Genomic DNA, 17,898 nt, shown 5'->3' on the forward strand with positions numbered 1-17,898 from the left:
TGTGTCAGACAAGCTTGTAGGTGTTTCCCTGAGAACATTCTTTTGATCTCAGCATCTGCTGGGCTTACCCATGGAGCACCTGTCCTGTGAGATTTTTCATCAGCAGAAGCACCTACAGTAGGAATTATTGCTACTACAATAGTTCAGAAAAAGTAATTATAAGACAACAGCCTGATATGCACTCTGCCAAGAGAGCCACTGCTGGTAAATCACCTTTGTGGTGTATAGGAGACATATTTTTAAGCTTTTGAAGAAGAAATTAAGCTATTGACATGCCATAATTTTTTCAAAATATATTTTGCATTTGGTATCCTGTGATTTGTCCATGCTCAACTCTGCTTTGAATTCTCATTACTTATTTAGGTCTTGTATCACACTCTTTTTCCTCAGTATGAGGCAGAAGATCCTAGTTTTTCCACCAGTGTTCAAAACTGATTGCAATTTCATTGGCACCTAGAACGAAGCCTACTGGGGACAACTTGTCTGAAAATATTCTAGTTGTTACCTTTCTTTTTTACAGCAGATAAGACAGGAGAGTTGTAGTTTAATTTTATTTGCCAGACAATGTTACAGGCAGCTTTTAAGGCTTAAAGATGAGAAGGAGTAATAATGTGGTTATCTGTGATAGTTCATGTGAATTATTCGGGAAGATGTAATGGCCAGGTTTATGTTCATTTGGTTCTAGCTTTTTGTGTCCATGTTTGGAAAAAAGCAGTTACATCTATCTTATAATTTGTATTTCCAAAAGTACTTTTAAACCAGACTACCAATATACAACAAAGATAAATACCTTTCTTCTTTTGGGATCCATAACAAAAAAATGACATCATCATGAAATAAAGGAGAGGAGAAATGTACATGTGCCTTTGTAAACAGCATAGAAGACAGTTTGCAGAACCACTCATATTACAGCAGCATATGACAAAAGTTTTCTGCATCTGCACCTACATTTTTCATTTTGGATTTTAACAGTAAAAGCTTGCACTTCTGGGATTAAAAATTCCTCAGGCAGGCTTGTGATATTCACCCTTCTCCATTACATGGATGAACTGGTGGTGCTACTAAGTAAGAGGACACCTGAATCACGCTCCCTTGTGCTTCCTTCAGGCTCCTGTCTCCTGTGCCTAGAGAGAGACAGGGCCACTCCTGACTGTTCAGATTGCTACAGATGATTTAAACTTTTATCGGGAGCATGGTGAGGACAAAAGCACATAATTAAAATTAAAATTGACTTGATCCAAAAATCAATTTTTCGTGCAGGTTGTGCATCAGAACAATTAGCAAAGATAGAATCATTTAACCAAACCAGGAAATCAGTCAGATGAAATAACACAAGTAACTGATCTGAACACATGGCAAACCTCTTTCTGTCAGCACCCCCATGTCTTTTATTAGATGATATCTTCCACTTCCTCATTTACCTGTAGGTGGAAAGTTTTAAACTCAGCTTGCAATTTTACAGGTTGTTATTACTGGCAGCATTACCCCATAAATGCAGGTGAAAGGAGAAGCAGTGGAGGCTAACACATGTAGGCACAGTCCCACATACTCACACATGTCTAGCTGCAGACTAGAGGTACTCTGTACACAAGGATATTTTCTGAAAAATAGCCAGTAGTGTTCTTAAAATAAATGGGTCCTTAAAATATTGTGGGAAAGCAATGGCATAAAGAACAATAAAATATAAGCCTGAGTGGTAAAGCCTAAACCATGAAAACCACAATATTTCCTATCCAGAATATGCTGTATTGGTATCCATAGGGAGAATAATTTGATGGAAGGTGTGTGCTCTGAAGAGTAGTGCTGCTAGGATAAATCTCTGTTTTCCCATTCATACCAGGATGTCTGGGGGAGTGCTGAGGTCTGCTTGTGTGGAGAGAGTTAGGGAAAAATGATAAGACACTGCATCTATACTGTGTTGCTGACTGAGCCAGAAATCCACTGCAGCACAGAAAGATGATTTAAAAATCTTTCTTTCATCTGAGATTTTTGAGATCTATACAGTAGGAAGTAGCTTTGGAGGAACCCACAAGTTCAAAGCTTCAATATAGCCCTGGATTCAGGCTCAGCTCTATAGGAATGAAAAAGCAGTAGCACTGTACACATCATGCTAAGCAGTGAACTGTCTACTTTCTGCTGGGGCCAGCTTACTCTGCTGCTTTTTCTATGCTTATTTTGTCTGAAAATTCATACCACCGGGGTCCGTTTTCTTGTGAGATCTGAAGTAGTCATGTGTTTTCTGTATTGTCACATTTGGCTGCACCCAAGAAAACAAGAGGAGGGCCAAAACAGATGCTTTTAAAATTCTTTCAGATCAGAAAGAATTCTGCTTCTGTTTTTCTGTTGAATTTGACATGTGAATACAGATTAGGGCCTCTTACTTTGTCTTCTGATTTGCTTAGCTCTAGTTTGCTGCTAATCAGTGTTGCATTGTTCTTGTGCAGAGGTTGTTCAGAAACTCCTAATCTTAGCTTAGCTTTAAGAAGGATCATTTCTGTGATACTGAATACAGCTTTGGGCAGACGTCCAGGTAAGGGGAAAATAAAGTGTGTCTTTGTGATCTGTGTATTTGTGATTAAATTATTGAATATTGCAAGGGTTAAAGGGAACACATGGGTGCTCCTCATAATCAACTGAAAATCATGCTTAATTTCACCAAAAGCTGTGAATGTACTCTGCTAATTTACAACATGGCCAAGCTGGTTAGGGTGGCCAAGACCACTTTGCTTCTCAGCTCCAGAGCAGCTGCAGCATCTGGCTTTGGTCCTGGAATGCCAGTTTTTTTCTGGAAGAAACTGCATGTTGCAGGACTACTGTGTAGCCAGTCTGCTGTGCACATTGGATATCCATGTGGCCTTGTACATTGGATATCCACGTGCCTCCAGGAAGCCAGCCCTTCAGACAGAGGCTGTCTTATGTGAGGATATGGACTATAAAAACAAAATAAAAGCCAAAGCCAACAACGAACTTGGCAAAGGAGAAATTTGGAATAAGCTATATTTCTGCAGAAGTAAGGCACATTGATGTTCATATTGATTTGTATTCTGACAGCTAATGCTGGTGGTTTTAATATCACCTTAGCATTAAGAACAGATGTGAGGAAGAGGATTTGTTCTCTTAGAATAATAAAAAAACATTAAAAGAAAGAAAAAAACCCAGTAGTACTGGCAGATGGGTAGTAGTACACTGTCAGACAAGAATTCTGAATCCCCTCTAAAATCAGTAGTGATTTAAAGCATAATAAATAGTGGATATTTTTCTTGGCTGTTCTTTGTACTAATGCAGAACCACTAGAATTTGAGATGGGAAAAGACCAGTTATGCCAGCTAGTTTTTGTCCTACCATGAGGGGAATACGTGATCTGTTAACACGAGATTTTGACTCACAGCTTTGAAGTCCTCAGAATCTCACGTCCCTGCTTTGACAATGACTGCCACTACTTAGACATTTACAAATCTAGATCAGTGGAGGGGAAAAGAGTTTGTGATTTGTTCCATTTCCTGTCTCCATGCCAGATAGGAGCACAGATGAGTATGTGTATTTTATTACCATCATCATATTTTTCCACTCTAATCTAAAGACCCTGACTTTTGGTTTGGGTTTTGTGCTGGTGGCGTATGTTTAACATATACTGAGAACAGATCTCTTGTTAATTCCTTTGCCCCCTTTGGTGGTAATATATTCTATGGTTAATATGAAAGTTGCTTATTTTCAACTCTAAGCCAGCATTTTCTGATGAAGATGCTCAAAATTAGGCCCCTCAAGTGCATGCTCTGAGACCTAGATAAATTGGCCTGATTTTTAAGGGTACTGATCTCCCATAATTTCCATGAAAGTCAACAGCAGCTAGAGAAGTTCAGGCATTAATCAAGTCAATTAATTAGGTGCCTGAATATGTATTCAGGTTCCTAATTTAAGTATTGTGTGCTGGATAATGTTCTGAAAGCTGCAGCACAATTATTGAGTTCCATCTCCTTCTTTCAGATAAGGTCTCAGGCTTCATATGAAAAGCATAACACCTGAAATATAATCAGTCCTACTTCCTGAACTTTCCATTTTTCTATTGTAATGTGTTACAATGGAACATCTACAAGGGTATCGCACTCAACTTTTTTCTTTTTATTAAGAGTGAAACCTTGATTAAAACTAGCCAAATATTGTAAAAATCTGTGTGCATTTCTTTACATTTGTAAATTAATTTGATTTTAAGTGTGTTCATTCCTGTCTCATGTAAGAGATTGCAGCAACTTATTATCTGCTAGACTTGTTCCAAATAACTGATCTGTTAAGAATAGTGGTTCTAAATGTGTCTTTAATTGAGTGTGCAAGTAAGGCAGCAAGGTTACATACCTACCTGAGGGAGAGGGGAAGACTGAAGATTGGGGTTTCTTTATTTTTAATTGTTTCTCTCCAGGAGTTCAGGTCATGTAGCAAATGGTCTCTGTGGGATCCTGTTCTTAGAGAATCTTGGTCAGGAACCATATGGTGCTGGGAGAAGGCTGTGAAGAAATCAAGAGATGAACACAGATCCAAGGTCTCTGTGATAATAACTACATTAAATAATATTAGGATTAAATTGGTACCTGAGGCCTTGGGAGCATGGACACCTGTGGGACCCTGCAGAGTCAGAGAGAGGCTCAGAGATAGTTTATTGCTGAACTCTAACTGACAGAGGTAGCTGTGTGTGACACAGTAATAGTAACAAATTAAATTCTCTGCTTTTATATTCCCAAGAAAGGGACAGAAGAAGAGAAAAAAATGATAACGATAATAATGATGATAATGATGATGATGATGATGATGATGATGATGATGATGATGATAATAATAATAATAATAATAATAATAATAATAGTAATACCACCAAAATAAGCCCCAAAAAACCCCCATGATACCAGAAGAGAATATGGACTCTGAACAGGCTGAGATAAATCAAAAGCCATTCCACTTCATTCCATTCCATTCCATTCCATTCCATTCCATTCCATTCCATTCCATTCCATTCCATTCCCATTGTTTGTGACTCCTCTATTAAAGTAACTGTTGCTGCCCATGTCCTTTAAATGCAAAGGCTGAGCCTGACCTTTTGCAAATGTCTTTGTCGGCATTAAATTTTAGGCAGTTAATGAAATAATAAGATGAATTTCAAATGCTATATTAGGATTTGAAATCAGTGTCTTTGTTGATTACATATACAAACCATTCAATCAAAGAAAAAGATCATCTGGCATATTTTATTTCTGATTATAGGATGAAATATTAATTTCTAATTAAAATAGGAGCTGGGAAATATGTTGCTGAAGAAGATAAATAGTAATTTCAAATAAGTAAAAGAACTTATTGTGGTCATTTTGCAGGTGGACTGTACACTGTCCAGCATTTAAGGAAAACAAATTAATCATAATAATTATTTTTCAAGCTTTCATAATAATTGCACTCTGTTTAAAAAAAAAATGACACTGGAATCACTTCACATTCTCTTCTATGTTGTTTTTTCCTAGAATAAATATGTAATTTCATGTTATGTCCTAACTGTCTGAATTAGTGTAGATTTCTTTTAAGCCTAAACTGCTTCTGACTTGATGGATTCCCAAGTTCAGAATCAATATCAGAGTTTTATTGATTTCCAGTTTAAAGCCTTGCGTATCATGTTTGAGCATTTGGCTATAATGAGCCACTCTATGTCCATGCGATTTCCTGGTCAGTTCCATGAGGCTTCCAATATGTGATCACAGTATTTTAATCAGGGATGAACTACCATAAGCTAGAATGACCGAATATTGAATATTTTTATGATCTGAAAGTAGTTGAAATATATTTACAGCTTACTTGCTTCACGATGGAGTTAATTCCAAACATTTGCATTAAAGTGTGCATAAAAATGAATGTCCATAATTTCCTTGCATTATGGCATTAAGTATACTTCTGGTTTGGCACATGACTGCAGCCATGAAAATGATGGCAAATACAAAGTCATATTTCTTTTAAAATCATTTGAACTGGTGCTTACTTGGGAGTATAAGGTAGTGATTTATTTCAGATAGGGGCAGTTTTGTTCTTCTGTTGTTTCCCAATCTATTAATTCCAAAGAACAGGAATTAAGATAATAGCCAAAATGAGGCAATCAATAACCTAAAAATTTAGCATTTTTGGCAGGTTTTTGTTATCTTGCTTCACTGTTGAACATTCTGTGAATTTTACTTTTTATGCTGATTTCTTTGAATTACACACACAAATATCACGGGTATGAATCCTTTTTTTTATGCTTTGAAATGGGCTGAGTTTTTTCACCTTACACTAAGCTATACTTTGTAGATCCTTCCATTTCTATTTCATTAAACACCAATCTTCACTGAAGAGCTTTTTCATCAAAATCATTCCACTAACAGTTAGGAACAAGGGGAAGCAATGCTGAAATGTCCTGCCAAGCCTTTAACAGTTCATAGCAATGGATGTGTACAGAAGGGGTTTAAAACACCAGCTTGCAGGGTTGTTTAGAGAGGAAGGAATCTCAGCATATCATCCTCATAGGGCCATAAATCCTGTATTGTTTTGTAAGTAAAATTTCTTGAGGGGAATTTTAGCCTAGGGGGGAGAGACACAGAGGCTTCAGGCCATGTCATCCCCTTCAGAAGCTTTATTGGGCTGATAAGCTTCTGTCAAGCCATCTGCTCTAAGTGGGTTTCTTCAGACCTGTACTTAGCAGCATGTCCTCCTGTACATGAACTTGTGGAATTTTTCTGCTTGTTACGTAGTTTATTGCTCCTTTTCCTCTTGCTATACATCATTTTGTGGATTTATATACTTGCAACTTCTCACCTCTATGCTCAGGTTCTTCAGCTCTCAGTGATAGGAGTTATAAGTGAATGGGAAGAATTTGTGTAGATTGCAAAACCTGTGGTGTTGGAGGGCTGCACCTTGCCAGGGGCAGCCTAATGAAGGAAGAGATAGCACTCTTCTGGGGCTCCTGGCATGTAGACAGCAGTGCTGTTAGCATGGCCCTCAGGTAGGACATTATATTTCCCTTCAAGTCCTTCCTTCCTTTCCCTTCCTTCCTGCTAAACAACACAGGGGACAGAGCAGGAAATGCAGGTTTAAGAAGGGTGAAAGGAACTTTTTCTCCAACACAGGCCTATTTTGCCCTTTCCTGCCTCCCACTGCAGCGGTGCAGTTCTGACAAAGCCATGCTGGCAATTGCTGCAAAGGCCTCCAGCCTTCCTCTAGCCTCTTCTGAAGGCAGACAGGGGCTGCAGTATTGCACATCAGCTGGAAGTGCTTGTGAATATGTATTATCTCACCCAGACATGCCCTGTCTGCTCTCCCCTGCATTGTCCTGTGGCATCAGGCATGTCCAGCCTTCACATTCACTTGAGGTGGCAGCCAGCCCTAGGAAGATGACAGTCATCGCCTGCTTAGCTTCCCTGGGCCACAGAAAGGAAACTGTCTACTCTCTTGGACAAAGACATGGTAGAACACATCTTTATCATCTCCCTCAGTATAAGCATGAGTTATGTGCATTGTCACTTGTTGCTCCTCCTGGAGTTATATAGTTGTGTGAGTCTGGATGTCCACGGGAAGAGGCAGAAAGAGCAGAGGGGAGAGCAGGCTTCAGACTCTTGTATCTGTTCAGCAAAGTCTGCAGGCTGGGAAATGAAGGGGGAGTTAGATCAGTTTCCCTCTGTTTTGCTCCCAAGTGATGTGGTGGGTGGGTTGAACCCGTGAATTGAGACTTGGCATAGGGCTGGCAGCACTGCTGGGTCCCCTTTCTCCTGCCCTGTGCTTAGAGACTCTGACACTCCTCTACGTCTGATTAATGAGTGAGTCAGCGACTTGTACAGTCATTTCTCCTCACAATGTTTCAGCTTCCCTGTGGCACTCTTGTATTTGTGTATGCCACAAATTGTTCCAGAGTCTTTGACACTAAGCTCTTAAAGCCCTAACGTGCTTACATAACATGATATGGAAAACAAGAAAGTAAATTTAATTAAATCTTTCCCCACTTCTTCTGACACACAGGGAGAGACAAAAGGAAGGCAATTCTTTGTGAACACTGTGGGATAATGTGGCATACTCACAAAAGCAGCAAGGAAACCGAAGACAGTGGTGGTTTATAGTATATATGAAATGGGTATTAATCTTCTAAGATTTAGGTGTTAGACATCTGAAATGAGGGAGAACTTGTACCTTGATGGCTAAATTCAAATTCTGGTTTCTTTTAGCCATGGAGTTGACATCTGTAAAAGATATGCTGGTAAAAATAAATTTAAAACCCCAAATCCTTTTAAATTCAATATCAACTTTGTTTCAGGAGAATAAATTTCATCAGTGATGCGACTAACTTTGCTACTGATAAAAAATAACCTCTTGCATAAAAGTATTGCTGCAATTACCATCCTGTTAGTGCCTTAGAGAATTCTAGTGCAAATTTTTGAGGAATTTTTGCTGAACACCCAGCTTTCAAATGGGTGTTTCTATTCTCTTCTCTCTAGCTTTATGCAAGAATAGAAATACACTAATCCCAATTAAAAAACAACATTCACCACATGTAACAAAGCAGTAGTATCTGAGAGTCTCATAGATTTTACCACGCTCAGAAAGAAAATAGCAGGGTATCACAATTGGTAACTGTAATTGTATCCTAGCTTTTCAGGGAAAAATACACCAAATGTAATTGCATGAATTGAATCTCTTTGCTTGGGGAAATAAAAACCATTTGAAGAATGGTAGCAAAACCTTTCTGATTCAATGACATCCTGAAAACAAAGTCTGAAACCCCATGAACTTCATTTATTGCTTTATGAGTACTGTAAGATGTTGAATGTTTATCAGCATGTTTTAAAATCTGGTGTAGAACCCAGATATTGTAAGATATTTCTTCCTTTCAGCTTTTCCTGTGAAAGCTCTGCTTCCTCTCTTGCCAAAAGGTGGAGAAACTTACAGTTCTAGATAGAGAAATGCATTTTTACCTATAGAGTGGTGACATGATGCTCAGGGAGAAGTTAAGGAAAGATCTTTCCTTTTATAACCTTTTATAGGTAATAAATCCTTCCTCAGCCTTTCCTTACAAATAGAGGAACTCTGTCCAGTCCAACAAATAGTTCACGTACAATAGCTCTATCCTCTGTGTATGAGATCCCTGTAAGGTATCTTTCCTCCCTTTGTCTGTATTCAGCTGCCTCTTGGACTTGCCTCCCTGCTGCAAAGATACAGGCATCAAAGTGAGAAGTGAAGTGGTAACCATTGCACATATCCTGTTCTGTTTGAAAACAGTCTAGTAACTGGTTTTCTGGGAACAGAAACAATAAAAGAAACAAGAATTTACCATGATGGGATCATTTGTTGTAGGTTGAATGAAACATTTATTATGGTTTGTGAGAAATTTTTCAGCCTATCAATTCTCTCTCATGAAAATTACAAATCTTTTTTTAACTGAAAATGAAGTATGGCCTTGCTTTTTCTGAGCATCTTTCAGCTTAGAAAATATTCTTCCCCCTAGATAATTTTTCCACAAATTGTTAGTGGTCATATTAGCTTGCACATAGAGACAGCAAAGTCATTGAGATGGGTCACAACAAGTGGAACCTCTGGCCCTGATCCACAACATTTCGTTCTAGTCACCAAGTAGTATTTCCTGCCTTTTTCTCATAGGCAGTCAGATACAGCTAGAAATACCTTGGAAAGCAAGCAGTTACATAGTAAAATAAGACTTTGGGAATTCTTGTTACTGTATATTTGATTGTGGGCTGGAAGAGGGTTTTGGATGTTTTAATATAGAATAAATGATGTATTGCCTGTGACTTGTTTTTAGACACAGTGAGTACAGTAGCATGAACAAAAGTTCACTTTTTACTCTTAAGATGTGCAGATTTCATTCAGTCATACAATATTAATGAACAGAATGTATTTGTTATAAGAAAGGTGAGGTGAAGAGAAAAAAACAAAATATGCACAGGTTTTAAGCACACCATCAATGTACTTATCACATCTAGAGACATTACAACCTCTGTTATTCATTTTGCAGTGCCTTGAAGTGAAATTTGTTAAATAATTTTGTTGTTGTTATCTTTGAAGTTAGATAATGTAAATATATATTAAAAATAGAATATAAGAGAGAGTGAACTGGTAATGTTTCTAAAATATCAGAATCAATAATGAAAAATGAGTTAAAACAAATGAAACCCTTTGCAAAAATTATTTTATGCAATTATAGTTTGGCATTGTTAGAGGATTAGCCATTATTGAATGTTCCCATGTGTGGGAAGGTAAGCCAGGAAAGAAGACTGACCTGTCTGAACAGAGACCTTTGGCTGGAACTCAGGTTAAAAAAGGAGAGTTTGTGACATTGGAGTGAAGGGGCAACCAGCTCAGGAGGGCTACCAGGATTTCATGAGAAATTCTCTCATGTAGAGAGAAAATTAGAAGGGTCAAAACCCAACTAGAATACAATCTGGTTACTGTCATAAAGATACTAAAGGGTTTTGTGGTGGAATTGACAGTGTCAGGTTAAAGGTGGACTCAATGATCTTAAAATTCTTTTTGAACCTACATTATTCTATAGTTCTAAATAAAATTTAAATTTAATTTTTTTTTAAAGGAATTGGCGACAAAAGAGAAATGCAGAATTGGTTACATTTTCTCTCCTATGTGTACAAAGATAAAACCATAATTAAATATTTAAGCATCTAACTAAAACTGTTCCAACTTTTCTTAGTAGCCAAATATCCTGAAATGCTAGAAAAATCACCATTAACTAAGTTTGTTCATCACCATTAGTGTGCCCTTTAGTTTCCATAATAACCTTTAATTCTTTCCTTTAGGGGCCCAGATTTAAAATGACTGGTCAGTTCAAAATGCTGACCTTCTGCCTTGCTGCTTGCACACACAAAGTTGTGCCAAAATGCTAACACAAAGTTGTGGTCAAAGTTTTTCAGGTCTTTAGCATGAGACAGCGTAAGATATGTGACTTCCAGTGTTTTCCAAGGACATGCCATGACACTAGCGCCTCTCTACACAAACCTGCACAGAGGAAGATGAGCAAATTTTCTCAGAGCCACTAGGGGTTCTTTTGTTTCATTGGAGTTTTTTCATTTCAGTTCTGGTGGGCCTGACCAGAGTTAAAGTCAACTGTTAAGGGCATTGCTCAAATGGCTTCAACTGCTGACAGGCTTGAAGCATTGGCCACCTCTGTAGGAAACCTCTTCCAGTGTTTGGCCACCCTGTGGTAAAGGCAGTGTATGTTGGGACTGAAGGGGAGCATAAGGAGCCTGCCTCCACAATTTGTCCAACGCATATGGACATTTGTTATGAGCCTGGGTACTGCTCTACCTGCTCGTACCTGGCGTTTTTTGGGGGGAGCCCTCTTTACTCCTTGGCACATGCAACCCAAGTATGGGAGATTTATTTTATTTCATTTCACTTTCTCAATGAGATTTTGCCCCGTTTGTCCTTCCAGATTTTTTTTTTTTTTTTGCATAAATTAGCACTCATATTGAATGCAACCATCACCCATGTTGTAACTTACAACAAAGCTAAAATCTAATTTGGCTTTCCCATGACACATAGCAGTCCTGGAAAGGACTGCTGCAAATTGAGAAAGCAGTACATACAATTTTTAATGCCTTCATACCTCTGTCAGTACCACCAGAAATAAAGATAGTTTTTATGATGGCTGGTAACTTCTTATTTCACCCAAAATATTCAACAGATGACCATAGCGAATAATGAAACTGTCTGCCTATTCCAGATGAAATATTATCTGTTATAACAATTTTGATGAACAGATTTTGTCTTTTTAAGCTAATCAAGAGTCATCTATGAACAGACTGTGTTCTTCATCAAATATGTGTATTTGCTCAAAATTTGCCAACTGGCTAGGTATTCATCAGATTCCCCAACCAAAATGTTTCTACATTTATTTCCATTATAAATTCTCTCCTGCCCTAACCTTTCTGAGGACTGCAAACAAGTAATACTTGGTGCTGAGTTTTATATTGAATATGAAGATACATCTCCTGTCTTTACTTTCACATGACAGTTAACTCATGCCTTGCCATAATTCTGATAACATATTTTTTTTTTATTTCTGTTTCTCAAGTGGGATTTACAAAATAATGCTCTCTGTTCTCAAGAGCACTGCTAGCTCCACACTGACTTCACAGCAAAAGCACTCAACTAAATTCATGGCTGCCTCACAGTCACACCCTTCTAAGGACTTAGCTGAAACTAGTATTAGTTAGCTGTGAAGTGCATTATAGTAAATTGAAAGATTAACAGTGAGTTTCATGAACATTGGGACCATTTTCTCTCCCTCCCTCCCTCCCTGTTCCTCCCTCCCTGTTCCTCCCTCCCTTTCTAAAATTGGGAGCATTTTTCAGTTGTGTGCAGGCAGGATGTGTTTGTTTGGTTTTTGGTTTTGGTGTTTGGTTTTTTTGTTGGGTTTTGTTTGTCGTTTTTTATTTATTTTCCTTTCTGATTAGTAGCGTATGTGTGTACCTGTCCTTGTCCTCCAAGATCTACTGACAGAAACAGAGACTAAATTCAAAACTGTGATAAAAAAAATGACCCAGACTACTGAGAAGCTCTTAAATTATTAAAGGAAGATTTGCATCACATCCAATAGAAAATTAAGTAAGTATGATATTTAGGACACCTGAATTCTTCAAGGTCATCCAAAAATTAATGGTCTAATTTGAGTTTCTTCAATTAATCCAGTATTCACATGACTTATGACTTACAGTTTTTCTTTGCTCAGTGAAAGCTATGGTCTCTAAAGTTGTTTTTTTTTAAAAAAAAGGAAGAAAGCTAACAAAATATTTTTCTATTAGTCTTTGTGGGTCAATGTTATTTTCTTCCAAGGGCTGAAAAACAAAGAAAGAAATAAAAGTTTCACTGTTCAGAATTCTGCTTTGCTCTTTGTTACATATCAAATACTTACTGAGGAAAAGTACAACTTTATAGAGATAGCTCATGATGAATTAGTAGTATGTTAACATTTATTAAAAACTTGCCCTATGAAAACTTAATTGAACATTGTTTTGTCTCTGGCTGAACACAATTACATGATTTCTTTTGTTTTAAAACTCCACGCATTCTTACTGATTATCTTAAGTGAATTTTACAAATTCAAATGTGTCAGTGTATCTATAACTTATAATGATTAAAACAGAGTGGATTTTGACTCTGGGAAATTAAGTTTAGGGAAAGCATAACTTCTCATTCTGGATTTACTGGAAAATATATTATTTACATATAAGAATTTTTTATATTACTGATCTGGAGACAATTCATGTGTTACTTTTCACTACAATACAATTATTTCTATAGATGACATTAAGGCAGTCACCTCTACAGTGTGGGACTATGTGCTTGCAACCTTAATTTAGGTGTTCATTCCAAAATGATCAAAAGCAAATCCTTCAACTATCAAATATTTATTCTCATTGCAGCTATGCATATTATGTTGAAATACGACAATTGAAAGCATGTTTTGCTGAGTGAATACATACTTAAAGGAAATTGCACATTTTTAAATGTTGGCAAGTCCTGTTCCATTTTGTTTTCTACCTCCATCACCCACATGCCTCAGGAAACACATGGATGCTATCCTTATCTTCTGCAAGCATTACTGATGTTCGCACTCCTTTTCTTTAACTAATTAAAAAATTAAGGAAGATCTGAGATAAACTTTCATGTAGAAAAGGGTAGCTAGTGAGGGCTGTGCACTACCTGTTTTTTGTGATCTCTTCCACAACCTGCTGTTTAGAGGCTTCAAGAGAGGACAGCTGTGCCAAGCCCAGGTTCTCTCCATCTCATTCACTTAGGGACTGAGAACAATTTCATTTTCTAGCTACAAGAAAGAAGAATCAGTGATAAATTTGCAGTGTGCTAATCCTATGGAACTAATCAGCTGATGAAACACACTGGCAGATATTTTATTGAGACTATAAATTAGCATATACAAGCATACAGATGTCGAGGCTATGCTGTACATAAGTGAGGCTGCACATGCACTGCCATGCTCTCTGCTTCCCTGGGTGAATGTTCTGTCACCTAGCATACGAGGTTTTTATTCTTTCTCTGTTTCTCAGCATGAATGGTGTTCATTTCACATGATTTGAATGGGAGCTGTGAACCTTCTCTCACAAAGAAAGTGGCAGATACACTGCCTCTGGAAAGAATTTCTTTCTGCTTTCTTTCAAGCTGCTCCTTGTTTGGCGGTGCTGGTGGTGAATGTATGGTAGTGAGGAGCACATGAACTCATTCAGTCAAATTGTGCTATGTTCAGAAAGCTTTTTAAATTCACCATCACATCTGTTTGCTATGTTAAGCTCATCTGGAAAATAGTTACTGAGGCAAAATTTTCTTGCCCAGCTGCAATGCAGCCCAGGAAAAGCAAGATAGGCATCCCTGCATTTGGGATCTCTGTTGTCCTAATGAATTCCCAACTGAAATTTCTGAGTTTTAGGGCAAACAAGCTGAGAAGACCTACCAAATCAGAGCCTGTTACAATGATAAATATAAGAACAGTCTTCATGGTTTGATTTGAAAGCCATATCATAGCTACATTAGGGTAAGAAACTATTTTTTATCTTGAAAGTTTTGGTGAACTTGCAGATTTTTACCTCCTTTTATCATATTAAAATGACAAATATCTTCTCAACCTGGATTGGAGAAGTGTCAGTTAACACCTAGTCTCTAACACATCCTACTTCCCTGGTGTACACAAGGTGTTACAGAGACAAAATAACAGAGACTGGATTGCAATTGCCTGTTAAACACTGAGTAACGTGGGAGGCCTGCAGCTAAAAGCAACTTGTAGTTTGGAGCGTATTGTGATTGGATGACTCAAGGGGAACGGAACAAACCAAGGAGGTTTCTTACTTCCAGCTGCCTGGGGAGCCCGCAGCACAGGTCTGCAGTGCCTGGGGGTCGGTGCTGGGTGTTCTGCAGTGCTTCAGCTGGCAGAAGGCAAGCGGGGAGCAGCCCAGGAGCAGGGTCTGATGTGAAGTGCAGCCGAAAAACAGCAGCCTCTGACAGTGCCAGCCCAGCTGCAGGTCAGAGGGAAAACCTACGTGTGGAGAAAACCTGTGGAGGCATGTTGTTCATGGTCAGAAGAAGGAGACTTCTTTGTGTGCTCAGGCTGCAGTTACACCAAAACTCAGTGCTACAAACATTGGCTGACTTTCAGTAGCAATCCCATACTGGTATATCTATGGCCATTTTTAACTAAAATGACTGTTTCTGATAACTCAAGAGGTGATGCTGATTTATGTTCTGTTTTTAACACTGAAAGAAAGGGACATTGCTATCTTGACCCTCAAAAACATGAGATTAAAAAAGAAAAAAATCTTCAAATGTAGCAAAAAGTCAATCTGTCAAGGAAATTATTTAAAAAAATTGTTCGAGTGGAAGCCTATCCTCTTGAATAACCTTCCCTAAAATAAGTAACATTGTGGAATGACAAGGAAAAATTCATAAAACAACAAACAAAAGATGACAACTTGATTTAACAGGTGTTTTCTCACGAAGAATTTCACTTTTAATGAATTCAAGATTTCTGGGGCGGTGGTGGGCAAGTGTTAAATTTATTTATTTATTTATTTATTTATTTATTTATTATTTATTTTAAATCCCTGACTGATACCTTGTTTATGCCTCTAAAGCTTTATACAGGAAAGAAGCAAATCCCTTTTTATATATCATTTCTTTTTCATATTTTCATGTCATTTCATCTTTTTTTATAATAACACTTTTTTCTTACTGTTGTAGGCAATGAGAGCTTAGAAGAAAACTATGTGCAGGACAGTAAAATGGGATTTGTCATCAATGCAATATATGCTATGGCTTATGGGCTGCAAAATATGCATCACTCCCTTTGCCCCGGACATGTTGGACTTTGTGATGCTATGAAGCCAATTGATGGCAGCAAGCTCTTGGAGTTCCTCCTCAAATCCTCATTCATTGGTGTGTCTGGAGAAGAAGTTTGGTTCGATGAAAAGGGAGATGCCCCTGGAAGGTAAAGAGGCTTCATCTCAACTAATTAAACCAGAGGGTGGGGAGTGGGAATGTTACTCTGTTTGGTGATGTAGATTTCTTTGGCTTTTTTTCTGGAACATGAAGCATGGAACAGCCTTTCCAACAGCCAGGAATAACACTGGTAATACCATAAGATACCATAAGATAATGGTATCTTATATTGGGAGAGGAAGTACAGTATAGCCTAAAAATTTCTAGTGCTTCAGGAGATGACAAACCTTGTTACTCACAGACTTCAGGTGTGAAAGGTACTATTGGGTCTCAGCACCAGGGTTTTAGTATGTATAAAGCCTAATGGCAATTATTGGAATTTAATGAAGCGTTTACTTGACGTGGTTTTGAATAGAGGGCTGTAGAGAACATCCTTCTCCAGCTGCTGAAACCTTGCCAGGGTGTTGATTGGTAAGCTCCTTTATGATCTCCTTAATTTGTTTCACTCCAAATAGAATTAGATCAGTCCCAGAATTTAAAGGTAGGTCTGTGTAGAGTAGGAAAAATAATAGGGTTTTTTTTGTCAGAAGTCTCTGTGTTTCACTCATTTGGGCTCTGTCCCCAGGCATGGCAGCTGCTATAGTTTACCCCCCACAGCAGACATGTACAGGTACAGGATGTCCCCAAGCAGTGGGAAAAACAGCACCTTTGTGGACTTGGATATCACCTTTGTTTCTCTTATGGGAACACACTGACAGAGATCTTCATTTAGTTTTGTGGGTTCTATTTTAACCCATGGATTTTTTTTTGTTTGTTTGCTTTCTTTTTTATAAATACATTTAATTCAGCTGCTGAAGTACAAAATCCATTATTAATTGAAACCTACCCAGGGATTGCTTCACTGAAGTTTGTTTTCCTACTGTTGTTAAAGTGTTATAAAAGGCTCTCTCACTCCATCTTTGGGCTTATTGCATAAGTGCATCTGAGTGCCAACACCACAAAAAGGGAGGGCTCTGAAGCAAAAAAGAATTTTTATGTCTTCTCATGCCTCCAAAGAGTATTCATAAGACACAGTGGTCTTGAAGCACCTCTTATCTCCAGTACTAGGTTTTATTATCAAGATGGCCAATGTTTTACCATTTCCTATATTGTTATGGTTTTTTTCTATTGTCATATGTCAGCAGTATATACATTTAAACAGTTTGTTACATTTAATTCACAAAAAAAAGCTAGTTAGTTAGTTTGGTCTTGTTGAATGTTGACTTCAGAATTTTTTTAGACAAAGATACAGATCAGTTAGGTCAGGCTTTGAAAGCAGGAGCAAGCAATTCCCTTACATTTGAACACATACTTATCGACACAAATGCATAAATCAAGTCTTTGCACATATAATTTAGATAATACAGAGAAATTACTGCTTAGTATAGCTTTATGCTTTTTGCACACTATTTGTGTCCATAAAAGCATTACTCCAGCTTTGCATATGCTGCATTTTCTGTCTCTTAGCTATTTGGTTTGATGTTTAGATGTAATTTTCCAATTTTAGCCTAATTCTTACTTATTATTTTGTCACCCAAGAGCATTTCCACAACTCTCATCAGTACCAAGCATAGAATTAGATTGAACAGTTGCTGAATTCAAAACATAAGAGAGTTTATATCAGAATATTTCTCTGAGTATGCCAGAGTGATAGAATTTATTCCATCCATCATTTTGGTCTATAGCAAGGTTTATATTTATTGATTTCCTGGCCTACTTTACTTAGAATTTGATAGGTTATTTTAGGTAGGGAGGGTTTTTTTTTATGGTTCCTCATTTATATTTTCACAGTTGGAGCTAGCAAATTTGGGCAAGGAAATTCAATTAACCTTTTTGTTATTCATTCTGTGACCCTTGGATCAATCTGTGGCATTTATGACATAAATATATATG

General features: G+C 37.7%; 1 protein-coding gene across 3 annotated transcripts in view; it reads left to right on the plus strand.

The window, feature by feature from the left end:
• The window catches only part of GRM1 (glutamate metabotropic receptor 1), a 179,641-nt gene that overhangs the window by 120,860 nt on the left and 40,883 nt on the right, over positions 1-17,898 (plus strand). For all 3 annotated transcript variants that reach the window (XM_086877580.1, XM_086877582.1, XM_086877581.1), the window contains exon 4: positions 15,769-16,015. In XM_086877580.1, the coding sequence (XP_086733706.1) occupies positions 15,769-16,015 (247 nt within the window). The remainder of the gene's footprint in view (positions 1-15,768; positions 16,016-17,898) is intronic.

Source organism: Cyanistes caeruleus, chromosome 2, assembly GCF_971803275.1.
Source record: "Cyanistes caeruleus chromosome 2, bCyaCae1.hap1.1, whole genome shotgun sequence".
In the NCBI taxonomy this organism is placed as follows: Eukaryota; Metazoa; Chordata; class Aves; order Passeriformes; family Paridae; genus Cyanistes; species Cyanistes caeruleus.